At 45.4% G+C, this 21269-nt stretch overlaps 2 protein-coding genes across 10 annotated transcripts in view; both read left to right on the forward strand.

The window, feature by feature from the left end:
* LOC309530761 (uncharacterized protein) overlaps nucleotides 1-21269 on the forward strand; it is a 146218-nt gene that overhangs the window by 118025 nt on the left and 6924 nt on the right. The window contains exons 1-3 of one of the 2 annotated variants that reach the window (XM_082219829.1): nucleotides 15641-15832; nucleotides 16647-16717; nucleotides 18465-18518. The exons of the other annotated variant lie outside the window; for it this stretch is intronic. Of the exons in view, the coding sequence (XP_082075955.1) occupies nucleotides 15757-15832; nucleotides 16647-16717; nucleotides 18465-18518 (201 nt within the window). The 5' untranslated portion in view covers nucleotides 15641-15756. Of the gene's footprint in view, nucleotides 1-15640; nucleotides 15833-16646; nucleotides 16718-18464; nucleotides 18519-21269 lie in introns of those variants that run through there. 2 annotated transcript variants of the gene reach the window in all.
* On the forward strand, nucleotides 2865-14120 carry LOC309530571 (uncharacterized protein). 8 transcript variants are annotated; one of them, XM_082219627.1, is made up of 7 exons: nucleotides 2865-2992; nucleotides 4353-4418; nucleotides 5356-5406; nucleotides 7164-7227; nucleotides 9834-9947; nucleotides 11686-12219; nucleotides 13965-14120. In XM_082219627.1, the coding sequence occupies exons 2-6, from the start codon at nucleotides 4365-4367 to the stop codon at nucleotides 12216-12218; spliced, it is 816 nt and encodes a 271-aa protein (XP_082075753.1). In that variant the 5' UTR covers nucleotides 2865-2992; nucleotides 4353-4364; the 3' UTR covers nucleotide 12219; nucleotides 13965-14120. The 8 variants fall into 8 exon arrangements, with proteins under 8 accessions (XP_082075753.1, XP_082075752.1, XP_082075756.1 ...); XM_082219626.1 differs by having other exon boundaries at nucleotides 2866-2992; nucleotides 5353-5406; XM_082219624.1 differs by having other exon boundaries at nucleotides 2867-2992; nucleotides 5353-5406; nucleotides 7164-7223; nucleotides 11679-12219.

A 21269-nucleotide genomic window follows, 5' to 3' on the forward strand; every position in this document is an offset into this window, starting at 1 on the left:
AGCTACTGCCAAAGTTTGATCAGCATACATGCTGCAAAATTTAGTTACAGCCTTAATTATTTGAGAAACTTTTATCCTACTCTTCAGCCAAAAAAGGATCCTAGAATGGTCTATAAAACAAAGTGCAGGCTTACAAAATTCAAAAAAAGATGATAGTCGTGAGCCTGGCTTTTAAAAACAATATGGAGGCCCTGTGTCAGTGCTATGTTAAGAGGAAGCTCGGGGATGGTAATGGCCATTTGCCAACTCCTGTTACATAGGTTCTTCAGATTCATTGAATAAGATTGATAAAGCTTGGTAACAGTCATACTAAGAGTTCCAGTACTTAAATTGTCAAACAGTTCCTCCTTGTTGGTGAGGATCTAAGAGTGCACACACAAGCACCTGATGGTTCCTTTGTCGTTCATCTCTACACCCCTGGTGTCATATGTTACCATTTGAGTGACTGGTGGGGTGTAGCTGGGAGTACTATTTAATACGAACTGAACTGCTTCAACAGATGTATCGATTTGTGAAGTATTGATCCACCAAGTGACAGGTGACTTGCTTTGAAGGTTAAAACCAGTACTTTTAAGTTGGGATTGAAAATACACCAGCAACCAGTGTTGCTGGTATAGTGTTCAGGAGTCTTGCCACCTTGTCTCCATCAAGACCCTGGTGGCTATATTCTGAAGCAGCTGAATTTCCAGGCTGTCTTCAAGTGCAGTCCCATGGAGATGACATTAGTCATCAATCTTGGACGTGCCTAGAACATGGATTACTGTGGCTAGGTCTGACCTCTCTAAATAGGGCTGCAGTTGGTAAAACAATCATGGCTAACCCCACCACCTGAGCCTTTGATCTGTGTGAGCTCTCAAGAAAATTCCCAAACTGCATAGCTGGTCTTTTGGGTGATGCGGTGTGTCACCCTATTGAAGGCCAGTTGTAAACCACTTTCTGTAGCATATGGTATCCCAACCCACAGCACCTGCAATACTATACTCAAGATTTTTCCTTGGAATTTCTCCCTTACCCATCCCCAAAACAACCCCCAAGTACCAGTTTAGAACTTTACGGTACAGCCTCCCTGGGATCAGAAAATGGAAGAGAGACAACAGCAGAGAGATGAGACTGCAACCCTACCCTCATGATGACTTCTTCCAGTGGTTTCATGTAGATGGGGCAGAGCAAAAGTCCCCCAGCTCCATTCTTCTGAGAACAACTGTCCAGGAGTGAGCAGAACTCCACCATAAAGCAATGCCTTCATGCCAAACCCAAACGAGCAATTCAGAAGGTTACCTTGGTTGATATCAAATGACACCAAGTGGTCTAGGAAAACTTATGTTCTACATAACAAGACTGAATAACAAATAGGACGATAAGATGATGAATACTTACAGCTCACTTTTTACCAAATGGTGCCAGTTCTGCTCCAGAGGGTAGGATCTATACCTTGAATTACAAAAAAGGAGATTCCAGCTAAAGGTTAGGAAAAACTTTCTGATGGTAAGAACTGTTCCCACATCGCAGCAGATTCCATCTGAAGGTGGTGGATTCTCCTTCATTAGAGGTTTTTAAGCAGAGGTTGGATGGCCATCTGTCAGGGATTCTTCAGTTAAGATTCCTGCATTGCAGGGATTTGGACTAGATGACTTGTGGTCCTTTCCAACTCTTTAGTTCTATGAGTCTAGGGTGGGTTGCAAAAATACAGCAATTAAAAACAAAACACATACAGTGGTACCTCGCAAGACGAATGCCTCGCAAGACAAAAAACTCGCTAGACGAAAGAGTTTTTTGTTTTTTGAGCTGCTTCGCAAGACGATTTTCCCTATGGGCTTGCTTCGCAAGACGAAAACGTCTTGCAGGTTTGTTTCCTTTTTCTTAACACCGTTAATACAGTTGCGACTTGACTTCGAGGAGCACCTCATAGAACGCGGTGTGGTAGCCTTTTTTGAGGTTTTTAAAGACTCTGGTGATTTTTGAAGCTTTTCCAAAACTTTTCCGACACCGTGCTTCGCAAGACGAAAAAAAATCGCAAGACGACAAAACTCGCGGAACGAATTAATTTCGTCTTGCGAGGCTCCACTGTACTTATTACCAGTGCTTTCCCCCCTTAAAATATTTAGGGATACTCCTTTTCCTACTCATATTGATATACTGCCCCTCAATGAGGCCAAACTTAGATTCACAAAATGTTTAGGGGTATGTGTACCCCTGTGTCCCCCCAGAAAAAAACACTGCTTGTTACAAATCATAAAAGTACAACCACAAACCATCCAGTAACAAAATCAACAAAGCAGCAGCAGTAGTATTAGTACAGTAATATTAGAATGGCAATGCACAAGGGCTTGAGCATGGCTTCCTTGCGGCCTCCTCAAGCACTGTGCAAGGACCTCAAGCTGTTGTAGCTCAGAAAATGAGGCATCGTCTCCCGCGCAGCAGTGAGAGGATGCCAGACAACATGGCACCATTAAGTCCCAGTCCAGGACCATTAGCCGCTCTGATTCCAACACCTAAGCAGCTTTCTTGACAAAAGAGCCTTAGAACGCTGAGCAAGGGCAATCCAGGAAGCGAATGCTTCTTGCCCCCTCAGGAGACTTGGAATATCTCTTCCATTTCAGCACACCCGGACTGTCTGTCTTGCTTTCACTCTCACTTCTCCTGGGCTGAGCATGCAAAGGATACAGTGGCCGTTCTGCTGGCATAGCAGTGTGTCTCTCCCAGTCACTGAGTGAGAGAGACACTCAAGAGACACACTTCTGCAACTATATCCAGTGCATGCTCAGCCCAGGAGAAGAGGGTGAAAACAATACAGGCAGGTGGCTGAGTGGTTTTCTGGGATACGCTTATGTAGATAAGCTTTCCATGCCAATGGTGATGTCATAGTGCCACAGTTCTGTTACCATAGTGGTGAGCGTGGCATGGAACAGATTGCCTTGGTGTGAGAGGTGCCTTCTTCGCAAAGGCAAAATGCTAGCACTTGGTGGCTAACAGAATTAAAAATGACCCAAAGGTAGGTTTCTAGATGTAACTGTTTCCTGGTTTGGAAATGCAGATCCTACTGTTGACACTAAAATCAGTAGATGTCAGAATCACAGTACAGTGGTACCTCGGGTTACGTATTCGTTCCGGAGGTCCGTTCTTAACCTGAAACTGTTCTTAACCTGAAGCACCACTTTAGCTAATGGGGCCTCCTGCTGCCGCCGCGCCGCCGGAGCACGATTTCTGTTCTCATCCTGAAGCAAAGTTCTTAACCTGAAGCACTATTTCTGGGTTAGCGGAGTCTGTAACCTGAAGCATATGTAACCTGAGGTACCACTGTACTGTTAGCAGAGGAAGGCTAGCACTGTTGGCCCTGACAGCCTGCAGGTGAATGCCCTTCTCATTACTGCCTGAGTCTTCTGCAAAGTGTGTGGTCAGCCACATTAGCTATATACTTTCCCCCCTAGCTTTTGGAAGCGTTCCTGTTTCTCCTAGGAACAGAGCAAGCCTGGTGGACTGTACCTGCAAATGAGTTTATTCAGAAGAGGATAACTACTCTCCAACACTCCTTAGAAAGTAGAGACATTCTTTGACTTGGAGATTGGGTGGTGCACAACAATAGTTGTGTCAAGGTTATGTAATGAGGAATCCTGATAACACTACAGTGGAACCTCGGGTTACGACGGGGATCTGTTTCAGAGGCCCTGCCGCAACCCGAAAATGACGCACATTGAAGTGCGATTTAGCGCTTCTGTGCACATGCGAGTGGCAAACCCGGAAGTGACCCATTCTGGTACTTCCAGGTTTGCCGCGGACGTTCACCAAAGCGGACGCAAGCGGAGGCGGACATAGAACGAGATTTGACTGTATTCTATTAAGGCTGCTGGGAATTACAGGTCTGTGAGGTCAGCACCCTTAACAAACTACTATATTTTTCCGGGTATAACATGCCCCCATATATAAGACGCCCCCTATTTTTAGGGACTCCAATTTAAGAAATCCCCACCATTCACTAACCGTGTATATGATGACCCACAGATTTTCACATAATTTTAAACTAAGAAAACCTAGTGTTATACACGGAAAAGTATGGTATATTTGGTTTTGCTCTAAGAAAACATGATTAGCTGAGGAGAGGTGATTCATTTTGGAGCTGTGCATTGTGTCACAATGGGCTGAGGTCATCAGCATTAAACAAAAAAACACCTTTCATGAGTTTGGCTTCCTCCTCAGGAGGCAAAAAGAGCAGAAGTGGGGACCAAGCGGTTAAGCCATGAAGTAGTTTGCCAGTTACAAAGATGAATGGAAATACTCAATGAAATAGTTTATATTTAGGAACATGGTAAAAGTGGTCCTTTTCAGCAAAGCTCTCTATTAAACCTTTGTTTTAGACTTCTGCTCTGATGGATGTTGCCAAATTTCCAGACAACATGGAGGGACTAAGGCATAGATTCATGGTAAATTCCTTATTTAACTCTATGGGATTTTCTTCTGTCTATATCAGTGTTTCCCAAACTTGGGTCTCCAGATGTTTTTGGACCACAACTCCCATCCAGTGGTCAGGGATGATGGGAATTGTAGTCCCCAGCTGGAGATTGAAGTTTGGGAAACACTGATCTATATGTTCCAGATCACAGAAGACTATGTTGGTTTCTAATATTTATAAAATAAATCCTCCTTCCTTTTCCCCTCCTATCATCCACATCCTACTCAAATATGTTCAGATTAATAGAGCTGCCTAGTCTTTAAAAAGTAGTGAAAATAAAGTGGAAAATATTTATTTATAAAATGTTCATCCCAGCCTTTCTCCAAAGAGCGTAGGGCAGCATCCATGGCTGCACTATTTTATCCTCATAACAATTCATTGGAATCCTGGAAGCCAAGGCCTAAGTTTTGGCCAAATGCTTTTGGGTAAGAGAACCCCAGCAAAAATCTAATAGCACCAAAAAGACAGCAAAGCATGGAAATATAGGCTGTAAAACTTCTTAAATGTGCCTTTCCCAGTGAACCCCAATATATTTCATTTCCCTAGCAAGCACACAAATAGATCACGTTTGGTAAGTCATAAAATAGTTTACTTACAAAACTCTCCAAAGGTCAGATTCATGTGTTTTTCCATACAGCAGTCAGAAAAAGTTGCACAGGCAGTGAAGTGTTGCCTGGTTACAAGATGGTAAAAGTTACTAAGCTATTGGTATACAAAAAGGCTAGTTTCAAACTCCAGTCTTGTCCGAAACAAAAGAGCCAGCCCTCTTTTCACTTGGCCATTCTATCTAACTAATTATTTTTTTTAAATCATCCTATGTACCGTATTTTGAATGTCTTCAACTTTGTTTGTTGCCCATTTGTGGCCATTTACAATATTGCCTCTATGTTATTTTTCCCCAAAAGCAGAAATGCACAGTGGAGTCTGGGACAAGACCAGCGTCTGACACCAACCTTAAGGTAATGACTGCTACATTTCCAGGCAATTGTGCCTCTTCTCTGTATACTGCTAATGATGCAAAGAGGAATAGAGGGGTCTTTTTTGGCAGTACAAAAGCGATGTTTTCAAGAGAGGAATATTTCCTTAAATGTAGCGCTTATTCATACTCAGGGGAATGAAGTTTGGAGCTCAGTTTGGCATGGCTCATCTGCCATGCCAGATAATTAGATAATTGTATAACTGATCATTAGGATAGTAATTATAATATTCTAAGGGATGCACTGTTTTTATTAAGAGATTTATTGTCACCAACAGGCTACTCAGCTAAACAGTAGGGACCCCTGACCATTAGGTCCAGTCGTGACCGACTTTGGGGTTACAGCACTCATCTCGCTTTATTGGCCGAGGGAGCCGGCGTATAGCTTCCGGGTCATGTGGCCAGCATGACTAAGCCGCTTCTGGCAAACCAGAGCAGCGCACAGAAACGCTGTTTACCTTCTTGCTGGAGTGGTACCTATTTATCTACTTGCATTTTGACGTGCTTTCGAACTGCTAGGTTAGCAGGAGCAGGGACCGAGCAATGGGAGCTCACCCCGTTGCGGGGATTCAAACCGCCAACCTTCTGATCGGCAAGTCCTAGGCTCTGTGGTTTAACCCACAGCATCACCCACGTCCCACCAATCTACTACATTAAGTAACACCAAATCTTTTAACTGAATGAAAAGGTGTCCTTGATTAATTCAGCAGCAAAATTTAAATAATTTAAAAATATTATTTTGAATGCTAGAAAAGGTACAATAACCTTTGTAACATTTTATTATAAAAAAACTAGGTGGCAGGCACCATCTTAGAATATGCATTGACTATTCTCTTACACACAGGAGAATTTTTTTGAAGTTGGTACCAGTGCCTCAAATGGGGGCATCTTCTGAACACAAAGTGTGCTTTCTGTCTTCAGAAGCATTGTATTAATATGCAAATTCGTGCAGATTTATTCATTAATCAACAAAAATGCATACAGTTTAATAACTTGCACCACAATCCTATACATCTCAACTCAGATATATAACTTGTTGAGTTCAATGGGGCTTACTTTCAGGTAAGCGGAGCACAGGATTGCATCTCCAGGCTGCAATCCTAACCACTTTTATTAGAGAGCAAACCTGTTTAGGACTGCATGTTAACAGAGTGGCCAGATGCAGGGGGGGGGGACAGGACTCCTGCACCTTTAACAGAGGGGATTTCAGCCGGTTTACCTGTCCATACAAGTGACACCTGCTGAAAATCCCTCTTCTGTCACCCTTGTGTTGTCTTTGCACCTTCCCACTTCACATGTTAAATTTCTTCAGTCAGGCAAGTACCATATTGGCCCGAATGTAAGCCGCACCCGAATATAAGCCACACCTTTCAAATTCAAGGGGGTGGGGGAAGAAAAAAATACATTTAGCCGAATATAAGCCGCTCCCTTAAAATTTTGCAGGCACTCACACCCGTTCTGTTTTACCGTATGTCTGTTTCAGCAGCGATATCATAAAAGCCAATTTTTGTAAGGTCACGAGTTTTAGCCGGACTTTAACTTCTCATGCTCAGAATTTGGGGGGGAAATGAGGCTTCTATTCAGGCCAGTACAGTACTATAGCTAAGTTTTTACAAAAGCTATTTCAAGCAATTCACATTCATTATTGCCACCTTTCAGAGAGCTTTAGCTGAGACTCAGGCAGCTGCTTTCCTATTCTAAGAAGTTCTTCTATTTACAATGTAATTATTTCCGAAACAGGATATCATCTATATGCCCACAGATGGACTCCTAGAAAAAACGGGCGATCTGGCTCCTCAAGTAGGTTTGTACTTTTTTTTTTTTTTTGCAGCTTTGTTATATAAAACTCTGTAGCAACTATCTTCATTTGTGGATGTCAACACTACCGTTTTTCTGAACTTAGGGGCATTTTGACCACAGGTGAAACAGAGGACAGGACTCCTGTAGTTTTGACAGTTGCCTACAAAAGGGAATTTCCACCATGTGTGAGATTCACTGATACTTCCCTTTTGGAATAATGAACAGTTTGGAAAGATCACGGCTCACAAATATTGGGCGGTATTCAGCAAAATATTCTATGGTCGGAAAACCAACCAACCCTTACCTGGTCTGGAAAGGCTCAGAATTTGATCAAGTTTTGTATCCTAATGGTTTAAGTCAATACTTTGGACAATGTGCTATCCTCAATCAGTGCTGGATTTAGGGAGGTGTGTGCAGTTCCCCTGTACAGGGTGCCAAACTGAGGGGGCACAGTTCTTTTTTTTTTTAAAAAAAAAGAATTACTGTGAAAATAAGAATGAGATGTGTGCCAGGGAATGGGCAGGTGAGGAGGAGTGGAGGACACCCCCCCACCACCTAAGGAAGCTTTCAGTCAGGTCGATGAAGGGAGTATGGACCCAGGTTCGTGGTGGTGGGAGGTGGGACAGAGTCCAGAAGAGCAAAAGAGCTGCGAAGTAATGGATAGTGAAGAACAGGAGCAAGACAGCAGGTGCACTAGCCCTGGACAGAGACAGGAGTCAGATCTCTTAGAAACAGCACAGCAGCCAAGTGACACGATGTCTCTGGAAGAGTATGCTTCCTTCCTTCCTTCCCCTAGAACAGGGGTCTGCAACCCGCGGCTCCGGAGCCGCATGTGGCTCTTTTACACCTTTGCCGCGGCTCCGGGGCGGATACTAGTGAGGGGAGGAGGCGCATTGTGCGCCCCGACACTCCCCACTGTGGCGGGTGCTGTACTGGCTGTGACGTCGCATGGGGGCGGTGCGTGCGTTAGTCACGCACCGTCCCGACGTCACCTTCCCGCCCGCTGTCAGACCGCGGCTCCAGAGATATATTTGTTTTAAATGTCGCAATGGTTTTGCGGCTCCCAGTTTTTTTTCCTTCGGAAACTGGTCCAAGTGGCTCTTTTTGTCTTAAAGGTTGCAGACCCCTGCCCTAGAACCAGGTCCTTTCTTCTCCTTTCTTCTTTCTTAGGTGATCACTCATAGCCGAATAATAATAATTTATTATTTGTACCCCGCCCATCTAGCTGGGCTTCCCCAGCCACTCTGGGCGGCTTCCAACAAAGATTAAAAATACATTAAAATGTCACACATTAAAAATTTCCCTGAATAGAGCTGCCTTCAGATGTCTTCTAAATGTCAGGTAGTTGTTTATCTCTTTGACATCTGATGGGGGGGCGTTCCACATGGCAGGCGCCACTACTGAGAAGGCCGTCTGCCTGGTTCCCTGTAGCTTTGCCTCTTGCAGTGAGGGAACCGCCAGAAGGCCCTCAGAGCTGGACCTCAGTGTCCGGGCTGCTTGGAAACGTACCGGGAGCCAATGTCTTCCATAAACACGGTTTTAACAATGAGTCCGTAAGTGACTGTGGAGGCCTATTCCTGATCCACACGTCCTTCAACAGTGGGGACATTGGTTTCCAGGCGGGAGTTGATCACAGTGTGGATTGGCCAAGCGTGCCTTCCTCTTAGCGTGTTTCTCCCTTGCATCCTGAGTTCGAGTGTCTTTAAAGCTCACGACACCTTTGGTAAAGGCTGTTCTCCAATTGGAGCGCTCACAGGCAAGTGTTTCCCAGTTGTTGTTTCCCAGGAGTGGCGCTGTGGGTTAAACCACAGAGCCTAGGACTTGCCGATCAGAAGGTCGACGGTTCGAATCCCCGCGATGGAGTGAGCTCCCGTTGCTCAGTCCCTGCTCCTGCCAACCTAGCAGTTCGAAAGCATGTCAAAGTGCAAGTAGATAAATAGGTACCGCTCCAGTGGGAAGGTAAACAGCGTTTCCGTGCACTGCTCTTGTTCACATGCTTTTTGGTTGTATATGCAAGATATAAAGGTAAAGGTAAAGGGACCCCTGACCATTAGGTCCAGTCGTGACCCACTCTGGGGTTGCGGTGCTCATCTCGCTTTATTGGCTGAGGGAGCCAGCGTACAGCTTCCGGGTCATGTGGCCAGCATAACCAAGCCGCTTCTGGCGAACCAGAGCAGCGCACGGAAACGCCGTTTACCTTCCCGCTGGAGTGGTACCTATTTATCTACTTGCACTTTGATGTGCTTTCGAACTGCTAGGTTGGCAGGAGCAGGGACAGAGCGACGGGAGCTCACCCTGTCGCGGGGATTCAAACCGCCAACCTTCTGATCGGCAAGTCCTAGGCTCTGTGGTTTAACCCACAGCGCCACCTGCGTCCCATGCAAGATATACATTAAACAAAAACCAGTAACATTTGCACTAGTGCAGCAGGATCCCGCCCCCCTCCTCTGACCCTGCATGCCCTGCACAGTGAGAAACCCACAAGAGATTTAGAGGGGCATGTAAACAAGGAGAGGAGGGCAGGATAATGTTCTGCTGCACAAGGAGAAAAAGGTAACTTCCTCTCTTTGCACAGCCGCAACCATGCAATAAGAAGTGTTTCCCCTCCAGTCCATGGCAGATGTACAGCGGAAGAGAAGAAACTGCACCAAGGGAGCGTTCAGTGTGATTTGCACGACAGGTTCCATGAAGCTGAGGAAGAGAAGTGCAGCTTTTCGTCACAAGGTGCCCTGAGGGTGCTCTCTTGTTTGAGGGAAGAGGGGGGTACAAGGTCTGGGAAGACGTAGGAATGCACGGTGGCGCAATAGCAAAATTTGAAATGCGAGGGCTTATCGTGACCAAGGTTGTTTTGTGTCCAAGGGCTGTTTCTCCTTTAATAGTTGGGTAGTAGAAGAAGTGGAAAATCTTGCCTTCTATACAACTATTAAAAGTGAAGGAGCCCTGTGTCCTCTTTGTCACCTGACCACCTGATAGTCCTCTCCTGCGTCCATAGCTATTGCGCCCCCCCCATGAGAAGTCCTTAATTGCAGGCAGCTGTGTTGCTCTATCTATATCTTCCACAAAACACACCCATTATTGCCTGATGGTCATAGAATACTGACCTAGCGAAGGGTGATGTAGTGGCTGCAAAGAATGCAAGTTCACATCTCTGATCAGTTGTGAAATTCATGTTGCTTGTAATTAACATTTATAGGAATATATATATATGCACATCTTTGTATGGCATAATTTGTATGTCTTGTTGGCTGCCTTGGAGGCGTTTGGTTGAAAGTGAAGTTAGAAGCATATGAATGAATGAGGTGGAGGGCTCAGTTCTTAGCATAGAAACGCATCCTGGGCTAATCCCTGGATGTTCCCTGAATTGAATGAATTCTGCGACTTTGAAAAGAGACACTCCCCAGTTTCATCTCTCACCAGGGCTGCAGGGTGAATTAGGGCAGGCTTCCTTAAGGAGTTGTTCAGGTCTCCGTGGTGCAGCTGCAAATCTCGTGTATGAAGAGCTGAGCTGGCCATTTAAGCCTGGGAGACTTAAACTGCAGGACATGCAACTTCAGCTTCAGGGAGGGTGACTCTGTGAACCCCACTGGCAGAGTAGCCTGCCTTCACATTCATCTTAACAAGAATGTACTTTTAAAACGCATTAGAGAAGAGTGTTCCCCCACTTTTCCCCTTACAGGTAGTGCAGCTGCTAGAGCATGAGAACTCATAATCTCATGGTTGTGGGTTCGAGACACACATGGAAAAAAAGATTCCTGCATTGCTGGGGGCTGGACTGGATGACCCTTGCGGTCCCTCCAACTCTACAATTCTGTGAAAACGCTTTCCCCAAAAGAACATAAAAGCAGCCCAACCACTCCGTCTAAAGGCCTGCCTAGTCCAGCATCCCAAGCAACACGTAAGGGAAGTAGCCATCTCCTGCTGCTGTCTCCAGTAACTAGTATTCAGAGGGATTGTTGGCGGTCTGATCCTGGAGGTAGTGTGCTCCTATGGATGGAGCCTTATCTAATCCCCTCAAAAGTGGGAAAGAGTTGCAACTTGCTGCTTGCAGCGCAGGCTTTGCATGCAAGCGGTCCTGGGCTGGGTCCTGGCCACCTGCAGCTTGGTGCTTTATGCAAAAAAATAGGTTTCTGCCCCAAGGACCTTATAATAGACTATATCATTGATTACAGTCCTTGGCAACAGTTAAGCAGGTGAGAAACTGTCCAGCATTATGTCAGAGGGGCGTACCTTCTTCATGCAAGGTCTGTGCTTTAGCACTGAGCTGTTCCATCCATCTCTAGGTGGACATCGTAAAACATATGGAAACTTGCATATCCGAATGCTTGATGTCCTCTATGCAGACACATAATGTATGTACACATTCTCTCTCTCCTCTCTCTGTATTTCTCATTCCACTTGGGTAAATGAGCAAGTCTTGTATTTGTATGATGGTACAGTGTTTTGTCATTATGCTAGCCTCCAGATTCCGGTGGCAGATTCTGGGAAGAGCTCTCAATTCACCCTGACTTCAATGCGAACCTTCCTGGCGACAGAAGGCCCCAAGCAGCGCACGCTCCTACAATGCACTTGATTGGATTGGGAGGGGAAGCACCAGAACCCTTCCCAATGCCTGCAAGGTGGATTCCTCCATCAACAAGAAGGCACGATGACATTGATATGGAACTCAGCAGCGATGCCCAAAGAGCAAACGGAAGTCTCTCTACAGGGACGACAACCAACCTGCCTGGAATAATTCCAAGGGGCTCTGAGCTTCCGAAAGACTCGGAGGTGGAAGTTCAGGGGCTGGTGCCTGACCTCGCCTTGCTCATGGATGTGGAGCCTTCGGGAGCTGTGGGACTCTCGCCAACTTCACCTGTGGCTCCTTTGCCACAACCTCTGGATGGCGACATTGTTATGCTTGACGAAACAGTTGTTAGGAAGTCAAAGGACATCCCGATTCTAGAGCGGGTTGGGGAGACGCTACGGCAAAAGAAACTGCGCACCCCCCAGACTTGAGGTAGCAGAATGGGCTCTTGTTTGCTGCGATGTGTAACAAATAGGAAGTGTGGGCAGGGCAGTGGCAGAAGCAAATTCTCTGTCTGGGCACTACCTCTTCTCTGTTGTCCTCCTTGCATACCTTCTCTCACTGGAGGCTGGTGCCTCAGGGCGAGTGCCCCTGTCCTATCTACCTCTGTCTGCCCTCAGCCCACTGGACTGGCCTGCATTCTTGCAACCAAGTCCAGAAGGGTGGCCCTAGGTGTTGGCTTCTTCCTCCTTAGTAACATGTTGCCCATGTAGAGCTCAGCAGGTAGCAGGATGGGCACAAAACTAGAGTTTGTTGGCAATGGCTGCCGTTGGGTCTGCCTATTGTTGACTCTGGCTCCTACTACTGTTGTCTTCCTCCTGCCCTACCAGTCTGAATGGGGTCCAGCCACCATTGCCTTGCAGAAAGACCTAGGAGAAGACATGGGAGCTCCTTGTGGTGGAACCCAATGGGTTTCTCCTTCTGCCAGTCCATTCAGCCCAGGAACTCTCTGGCTTGGGTGGCAAGCAAAAAAATGGAAAGAGACAGACAGATAGAGTACTGCAGGGCAGAAAAGGGGAAGTGTTTTTGATTAGGTCTAAATGCTTTCCGACTGAAGTCTTCCCCAAGGGCATAAGCACATGAAGAATCTGACATATAACATCTACCACTGATTAGTTTCGTTGGGTGACCAAGATTCTGGTACTGCGAGGTAGAAAATGCTCTCCTTCTCCACACTGTGTTTAACATGTTCCTCTGTCATCCGTTTTCTAAGCCCTTAGCTGATTTAGCTTATCCTCATACGCAGTGCTTTCCCCCCCTAAAAAAAAATAAATGTTTAGGGGTACTGTCATTTTGACTCAAGAAAACTACCATTTTATAGTTCAAATTGGGGGAAATAAATACAGTAAATTGACAAAAGTACAAAGATTCACAAAACGTTTAGGGGTATGCTCCTGCCTGCATCCCGCCAGAAGAAAGACGCTGCTCCTACGGAAGGTGCTCTATTTTATTTATCTATTTACTTTCACACGCATGCATAACCCACCCTCTTCCCATCATGGAACCCAAGGCAGGATGTAACAGGTTCCAAAAGTGGTCATCCATCCACCCACTGACCCAAACACGCTTGGCTTCAACAAAGAGGTGGACCTTCGGACCATGCCCTGGAACACTCCCTGGCAGCTTAGACACGGTGATTTATGCAAAAGGTCCTGGGTTCTGTCCTAAGCATATGTAGGGATGGGGGAAAGGATCTCACCTGAAATCCTATCGAGCTGCTGCCAATAGGTGTAGACCAGGGGTCAGCAAACTTTTTCAGCAGGGGGGGCCAGTCCACTGTCCCTCAGACCTTGTGGGGGGCCGGACTATATTTTGAAAAAAAATATGAATGAATTCCTATGCCCCACAAATAACCCAGAGATGCATCTTAAATAAAAGGACACATTCTACTCATGTAAAAACATGCTGATTCCCGAGCCATCCGCGGGCCAGATTTAGAAGGCAATTGGGTCAGATCTGGCCCCCGGGCCTTAGTTTGCCTAGACCTATTGAGCCAGACAGACCAATAGCCTGACTTGGGTAAAAGCATCTTCCTGCGTTCATTGTTTCTGTTGCCCTGTTCTAGCCCTGCAATCTTACTATGAGAAGCACCCAAGTCCCACATAGCTTAATGCTTTAGTTTTGTGGAGATTGTGTGGCTGGGAATGTCTCACTAATGTTTCCTTCCAATTCTGCAGTGATGCTGAAATGAATCACCTGGCTACCTTGGGTACTTTTCTGTTCTCTCTCTCTCTCTGCTGGGTATATATGGACTTTCGCAGTTTCTCAAATAAGCATGTCTTAAAACGGCACCAGTGAAATAAAACATACGTTGGGAAAGAAGAAAGCTGTCACTCAAGGGTTGTTGTTTCTGGTTTGTCCCCTCTTAAACTAAAGACTCGTCCACAATTTATTTCGTTCTGTGAGTTCTAGTCAAGGGTCTGAGAGACCTTTGTCCCCCCCCCCCAGAACACCCACCGTTTACTACTGAATCGGAACAAATGCCGATCGGGTTTTCTGTGAATTGACATTTGTTCCAATTCAGCAGTAAACAGTGGGTTTTCCTGGTGAAAATGCAGGACAAAAGGAAAGCTTCTCTAGACCCTGTGACTAGAAAGCACCAATGAAAGTGTGGCTGAGTTGAACAGATCTATGTCCTCCAATGTTAATGTTACTTTGACATGATGCAGGGATTCAAATGAGGCATTTTGTCCCCGGGTTGGCATGCAGGCGTCCAGAAGACAATGGGTCAACTGCCCCCACACAACCTAGGAGAAGGTCACGTGGTCCAAACTGCAGTGGCAGGCAGCACACCAAGCCTCTTCCTCCAGTTGCTCTCCCTACCACACCTAGGCAGATCAGCTTATCAACTTTCTCCTTCCCCGATTTCCACAGATTATTCTCAGCGGTTTTTATCTGATTCTCCCTGCCTGTTTTTCTTCCTTCTGCAAGATCTTTGTTGTCGTTTGAAGCCTTCCTCAGTTCTTTCATTCCTCTCTGTTCCCCTCCAATGGTGCCATAGGTGTGTTTTGAGCTGACAAAACAATCAAAGCTAAAAAGTGGCCATGTGCAAAATTTGGCAACTGGAATGGCGATGTGGCACCATGGTCAACCTGGCTTCGATGTCTTTCAAGGGCTCTTGCTTATTTGGTGAGGAGGACTTGAAAGCCTTTTTCGCGTCACAAAGGGCAAGAAACAAGTGATTCCTCCTTTCATAAGAGGGATGCTGAAGAGCAACAGGGCTTAGTGAGCTGGGAAGAGTCTATGGCAGAGAGAAGTCTAGAATCAGAGGCAGAAGTTGAAGCAGCGGTGGGGGGGGGAGGCAAGATAAGTCAAGAGGCAAAGATAAGTCAGGCTGGTGAAGAGCAATGGGTGTCTCCCTTCCTGTTGCAAAAAGCTCCCCTCCCTGGTTGTTTCCCAGAACCAGAAGAGGCATGAAAAGGGTGGAGGAGATGATGCACACACACAGTCTCCAATTGCTTGGAAGAAACCCTGGAGAGCTGGGGAACTTCAGTCTCAACAACTGCTCCATGGGGGCAGGACCTATTGAGGAGGAGTTGCCACGCTCATTAGGCCTGACAAATGGTGTTTTTGCTGATAAAGGGTTAACTCCACTTGCACAGTGTGATTTACTGCTGGCTTGCTCCTGACACCAGCCATCCCACCTACATCACCAAATTGTTTTAAGAAATCCAAAATGGCAGAGAAAAAAGCTTAGTTTTTTAATATTATTTTTCCAACAACTCACTCAGAACTGAAATAAAAGCTAAACCCCACCTTTCTCCAAGCCCACTCCCCCCTTTTCCTCCCTGGTCTTTCTTTTTTTTGGGGGGGGGGCTTTAAGTACAAATCCCAACATGCAGTTCAGCTACCACAATGCAACACCATCCCTACCTATAGAAATTTCGAGGTCAGGTGCAAGTAGTTAAGGTTATAATTATGGGTGGTGACTGGTGAGACCACAGAACACTGAAGGCTACTGGAGACAGGATGACATCTGTGGAAGAAAAGAAGCGGAAGAGGAGGAAGAGGAGAAAAATTTACCAAAGTGGGGATTTTATGGCAGGTACGGGGATGGAGGGAACTGGTATCAATACCTGTTCTGATTTTGCAACTGTCCTAATTCACTTGAGCTAAACGTTAGTCCCCATAAGGTCAACAGCTTGTTGCAAGTAATGTGTAGCTATTTGGGTTATAAAGCTGTAATCCTTTGCATTTGGAGTATCTCATATAGAATTTGATGAGCATAGGCCTAGGATAAGACAGTAACTCTATTTTTCTTCTTCTTCTCAGCAGTGTTAAACAGATGGAGAAAGAATCATAAAAAAAAAATAGCTCATGGTAACTTTTTTTGGGTGGAGTCTTTTGATAGCATTGCCAGTTTGTATAGAACCAAATGGAAAAGCATGCATTTTGGAAAGCCAGTCTCACGTGGCATATTGGTACAACAAATAAGACAGAGCTCAAATTTTGCTCTGTGTGCTGCTCCAAAGTAAAAAAATAAAAAATAGTTGGTGTGAATTTTACCTTCTGTGTGTTCAGTTCAGCCTCTGTGTCCAAGAGCAGTGATCCTCAAAACTGTTTTTAAAAACTTGATGGCCCTTTACCATTAAGGTCCCAGGGTCAGTTACAACAATAAACCATAGAGTTCTAAAACAAATATATCGGGACCATAAAACAAGAAACACGTAAAAACAGATCCACTTATAGAAACAGCTGAAAATGTTTCTAATACAAACCTCTCAGGTGATGTCCCATACCACATTTGCTTAAATTCGTGTCAGGAGATTGAGAAAGAAAAAGGGAGGCCAAACACAGCCGCTCACTGGTTTAAGAGCTGATTTCCCGCCCTAACCAAACACTTTCCCCTTCTTCTGTAGTAGATTCATGTGATCTTCGGAATCCAGGGGGGAAATCTGATGAGATAGAGCGATTAGCTCACAAGTACATGGTAAGATTTTCACTTTAAAATGCTGATTTGAAAAAGCAAAACTTAACAAGGAGTGGCCTCCCCTGGCCTGGGGATGGCTTTGATCGCGCTGGTCAGCTCTGCTGAGCCTTGTGGCTGGGATGAAGCAGCTTAATTTGAGCCACCTGTGAAATGTGAGGTGGGAATGGCGGCAGGTGACGAGGCAAGACCCCAAGAGCTGCTTGAGGTAACATGGAATCCTCTCACCAGGCCTTAGAGCTGATATTGTGCACCCCTCTTAATCCTTGACAAAGTTTAAAAATTTGCTTGTGCCTGTGCACGTTCCATTTATTTATTTCTACACCAGTTTTACACCTGACCTCCAAGTGACATATATGGGTCTGACCCCCCCCACTTCCCATTTTATCCCCCTGAGGTGGGTTGGGCTGAGAGACAGTGGTCTGGCCCAGGGGGGTCACCCAGTGAGTTTCAGGGTCAAGCTGGGATTTGAACCCTTGTCTCGCAAATCCTAGGCTGTGCACACGTTATTGATTTAAAATGCAAACTCTTTCTCAGTTTGGACTGAAAGTGGTTTTGGGGGGAAACACATCAAAACACGGCATTTCATTAAAAAAAAATGACAAGATAGGCGTAGGATATGGATTGCATACAATTCTTCACAAAACAGCAGCAGGCAGGGCCTGGATGTAAACAAGAGGGTGTACAAACCCATAGGCTGTGTTCAGACGTGAGGATTATTGCGTTGGTTTTCCTAGTCATAGTCCCAATTTATGACACCCTGTCGCATTATGGAACACAGGCTTTTTGCTTGAAACACCGCCATGTTGCGCTAAAATTCACTTGTGGCAGTGTCTGTGGCGCAGCACTTGATTGCCACCCTTTAAACACACACATGCTTCTTTCCACCCATGAAAATGGCGGGAAGGAGCCACTTGCCTGTGGGAAGTCTGCGAACTGACAGGAGCAGAACCGCACTCGACTCACCTGTGATTCCCAGTTGCTGGTAGCTATCATAGTAGGTCCGCAACTCATCTGAAACCTGGGAGAGCCACTGCCAATCTGTGTGAGTTAGATGGGCCGATGTTACAAGGCAGCTTCCTTGTGTTTCCTAAATTTTCCTGAAGAATAATTGCATCATCTTCTTTGGCGATCACTCGTAGCCGAGTAAGATTGTCTTCCATGAACACGGTCTTAACAGTGAGTTCGTAAATGACACTGGAGGCCAATTCGGGATCCACACGTCCTTCCACAGTGGGGACATTGGTTTCCAGGTGGGAGTTGATCATGGTGAGGGTTTGCCAAGCATGCCTTCCTCTTAGCACATTTCTTCCTTTCATCCTGAGTTTGAGTGTCTTCAAAGCCCATGACACCTTTGGTAAAGGCTGTTCTCCAACTGGAGCACTTGCAGGCCAGTTTCCCCCCCGTTATCAGAGCTTATACTACATTTTGTTTTAGATTTGCCTTTGACAGCATCTTTAAACCTCTTTTGTTGTCCACCGGTATTTTGGTATTGCATCATGCATGGGTAGGAACTGTGCAACAAGGGTGAGTCCACATTGCTCCAAATGGCAAACTACTCTGCCTGTTTGTTTAAATCTGGGCAAAGTGAATAGTTTTCAGGTGTTGAATGGGAAACTTGAGGAAGACCGTTTAGTGTGTTTGGCAGTGGGAAGTTTTTGGGAAGCTAAGGTTGCGGGCAGCAGGACTGAAGTGTTTTAAGAATATTAAATGAAATGCCCTTGTATTCACCAGCTGTTGTCTTTCACAGCAAAAGTGTACTGTTGAGTACAGCAGTGAATCTGAATCAGATACCGACATGGAGGTAATATATAGATACAAAGTTTTATCCATCCAAAAGCTATACAGTGGTACCTCGGGTTACATACACTTCAGATTACAGACTCCGCTAACCCATAAATATTACCTCAGGTTAAGAACTTTGCTTTGGGATGAGAACAGAAATCATGCTCCGGCAGCGTGGCGGCAGCAGCGGGAGGCCCCATTAGCTAAAGTGGTGCTTCAGGTTAAGAACGGTTTCAGGTTAAGAATGGACCTCTGGAACGAATTAAGTACTTAACCTGAGGTACCACTGTATAAGTTTAATTGCAACACAATCCCAACCATTTCTAGTCAGATTTAAGTCCTATTGAATTCAATTTACTCCCAAGTAAGGCTTTCCCTTTGAAAGCCTTGTGTGGTGATGAAGTTGTTCCAGTAAATTTAGTGTGTGTGTGCACGCGTATGTGTGTGTGTGTGTATGTGTGTATATGTGTGTGTGTGTGTGTGTGTGTGTGTGTGTGTATATATATATATATATATGCTTTCGTAGATTTTCAGACCAATAGTCAGCTCCATAGGCTCACCTCTACAAAATCTCGCTAAATTTCTCGCTAAGCAACTTCAGCCCTATGCAGAATCCATCGCTTCACACGTTACTAACTCCTTCCAGTTCATAGAAACAATAAAGAAACAATACCTACATCCCGATGACCTACTTGTGAGCTTCGATGTTGTATCTCTCTTCACTCAAGTGCCCATTAATGAAGCCTTGACAGCCATTCAAAACAAATACAACCCCCCCAAATACATCCTGGACCTGACCAACCACTGCCTAACCAACACGTACTTCATCCACAATGGACAAAGATACAAACAGATAGAAGGAGCACCTATGGGATCACCCCTCTCACCGGTCATCGCAAATTTGTACATGGAACACTTTGAAACCAATGCTTTAGACAAGTCAGAACACAAACCCAAACTTTGGCTCAGATATGTTGACGACACCTTTGTAATTTGGCCACACGGGAAAGAAAAACTAGATAGCTTCCTCACACATCTCAACAGCCTACACCCCAAAATACAATTCACCATGGAAATAGAAGACAACAACCAACTCCCCTTTCTTGACGTCCTAATCTACAAAAAACCTGATGGCTCCCTAGGACACACTATCTACCGGAAAAAAACACACACCAACCGCTACTTACATGCACAATCACACCACCACCCTGCACAAATAAACTCCGTAGCCAAGACTCTCATCTCCAGAACCAAACGCCTGGCTGACAAAGACCACTTGACAACTGAGTTACAGAATCTCTCAAATGTGTTAATCGCCAATGGATACCAGAAAAACAGGGTTACGAAGCTAATCCAAAAAGAAACACCCCCCAAAAACCAAGACACAGAAGAAAACAATGGCATGGCCCTCCTTCCTTATATCAAGGGCACTACAGACAAAATCAGCAAAATCCTCCATAAACACAATATCAAAACAGCCTTCTGCACCAACCAAAAAATAGCCAATATCCTCAGAAACCCAAAAGACAAAATCCAGCTGGAAAACCAAGGGGTCTATGAAATACCCTGCAAAGTCTGCCCAGCCACGTACATTGGACAAACAAACAGACGAATAAATGCACGTATCGCAGAACACAAGAATGCCGTCAAAAAAGAAGAAAAAACTTCCTCTCTTTTCCAACACATGAAAGAAACAGGACATGAAATTAATTTTGCAGATTCCAAATTGCTCTTTAACATGGAACATCACCACAAGAGAATAATCATGGAAGCCATCGAGATAGAGAAACACCCTCACAACATGAACAAGCGTGACGACACGTCCCGCCTGCCAGACATCTGGAAATTAGCCCTCCCCACAAAAACCGACACCAGAACCAGAGGCACACAGAACGCCGTCACCAATCAACCACACCAGACCCAAACCCAGACCCTCTCCACAGACATATTACAGACTCCATCCAGTAGCCAAACTATAGTGGCACCTCCGGATGCTGCACCCCCCTGCAATCCCTACACAGATCTGGCGGGCACAAGGCACAAAACCATAGCTCGCCCCTATACACGAAGCCAAGCCAGAGCACAACTAAATGCAGCACAGCCATCTTCTCAGAAAAACTCTTCACAAGCTCAAGAGGTCAAGACACGAAAGCTTTAGCAACTAATCTACACTTAATGACCCACCCAGTGATATTCTGAATACCACTCATGAAATCACCCAAGATATCCCTCAAGTGAGACCTCGTCGAAACGTCGCCCAGACACCCCGACTCTTACATATATATATATGCTTTCGTAGATTTTCACGGGTACAGGAATGCAGGTTTTGGTGTCTTCGGGTGTCTTCCCGTGTAAGAGTCGGGGTGTCTGTGCGACGTTTCGACGAGGTCTCACTCGTCATCTTCAGGCTGGTGCTTTCGGCTTCTTGTTACTGGAACAGAGCAGAGTCTGGTGTTTGAGTTCCTATAAATACTGTTGAGGGGTGTGGTGTATAGCCTCCAACGTTCTGGGCAGAGAGGAAGTTCCTAGATTAGTGTGCCTTTTCTTCTTTTGTTCCTTAATTACTTGAGGGATATCTTGGGTGATTTCATGAGTGATATTCTGAATATCACTGGGTGGGTCATTAAGTATATATATTATAAGATATATATTAGGGTACACCCTATGATAGATATATATTTAATAGAAGTTGCTCAACACAACACTTTTAACACTTAAAGATGTAGCACGTTGTTAGGAGAAGAGCACCCTGTAGGGTTGTGGGCATTCA

This window comes from Podarcis vaucheri (genome assembly GCF_965113315.1).
Source record: "Podarcis vaucheri genome assembly, chromosome: 1".
Lineage (NCBI taxonomy): Eukaryota > Metazoa > Chordata > Lepidosauria > Squamata > Lacertidae > Podarcis > Podarcis vaucheri.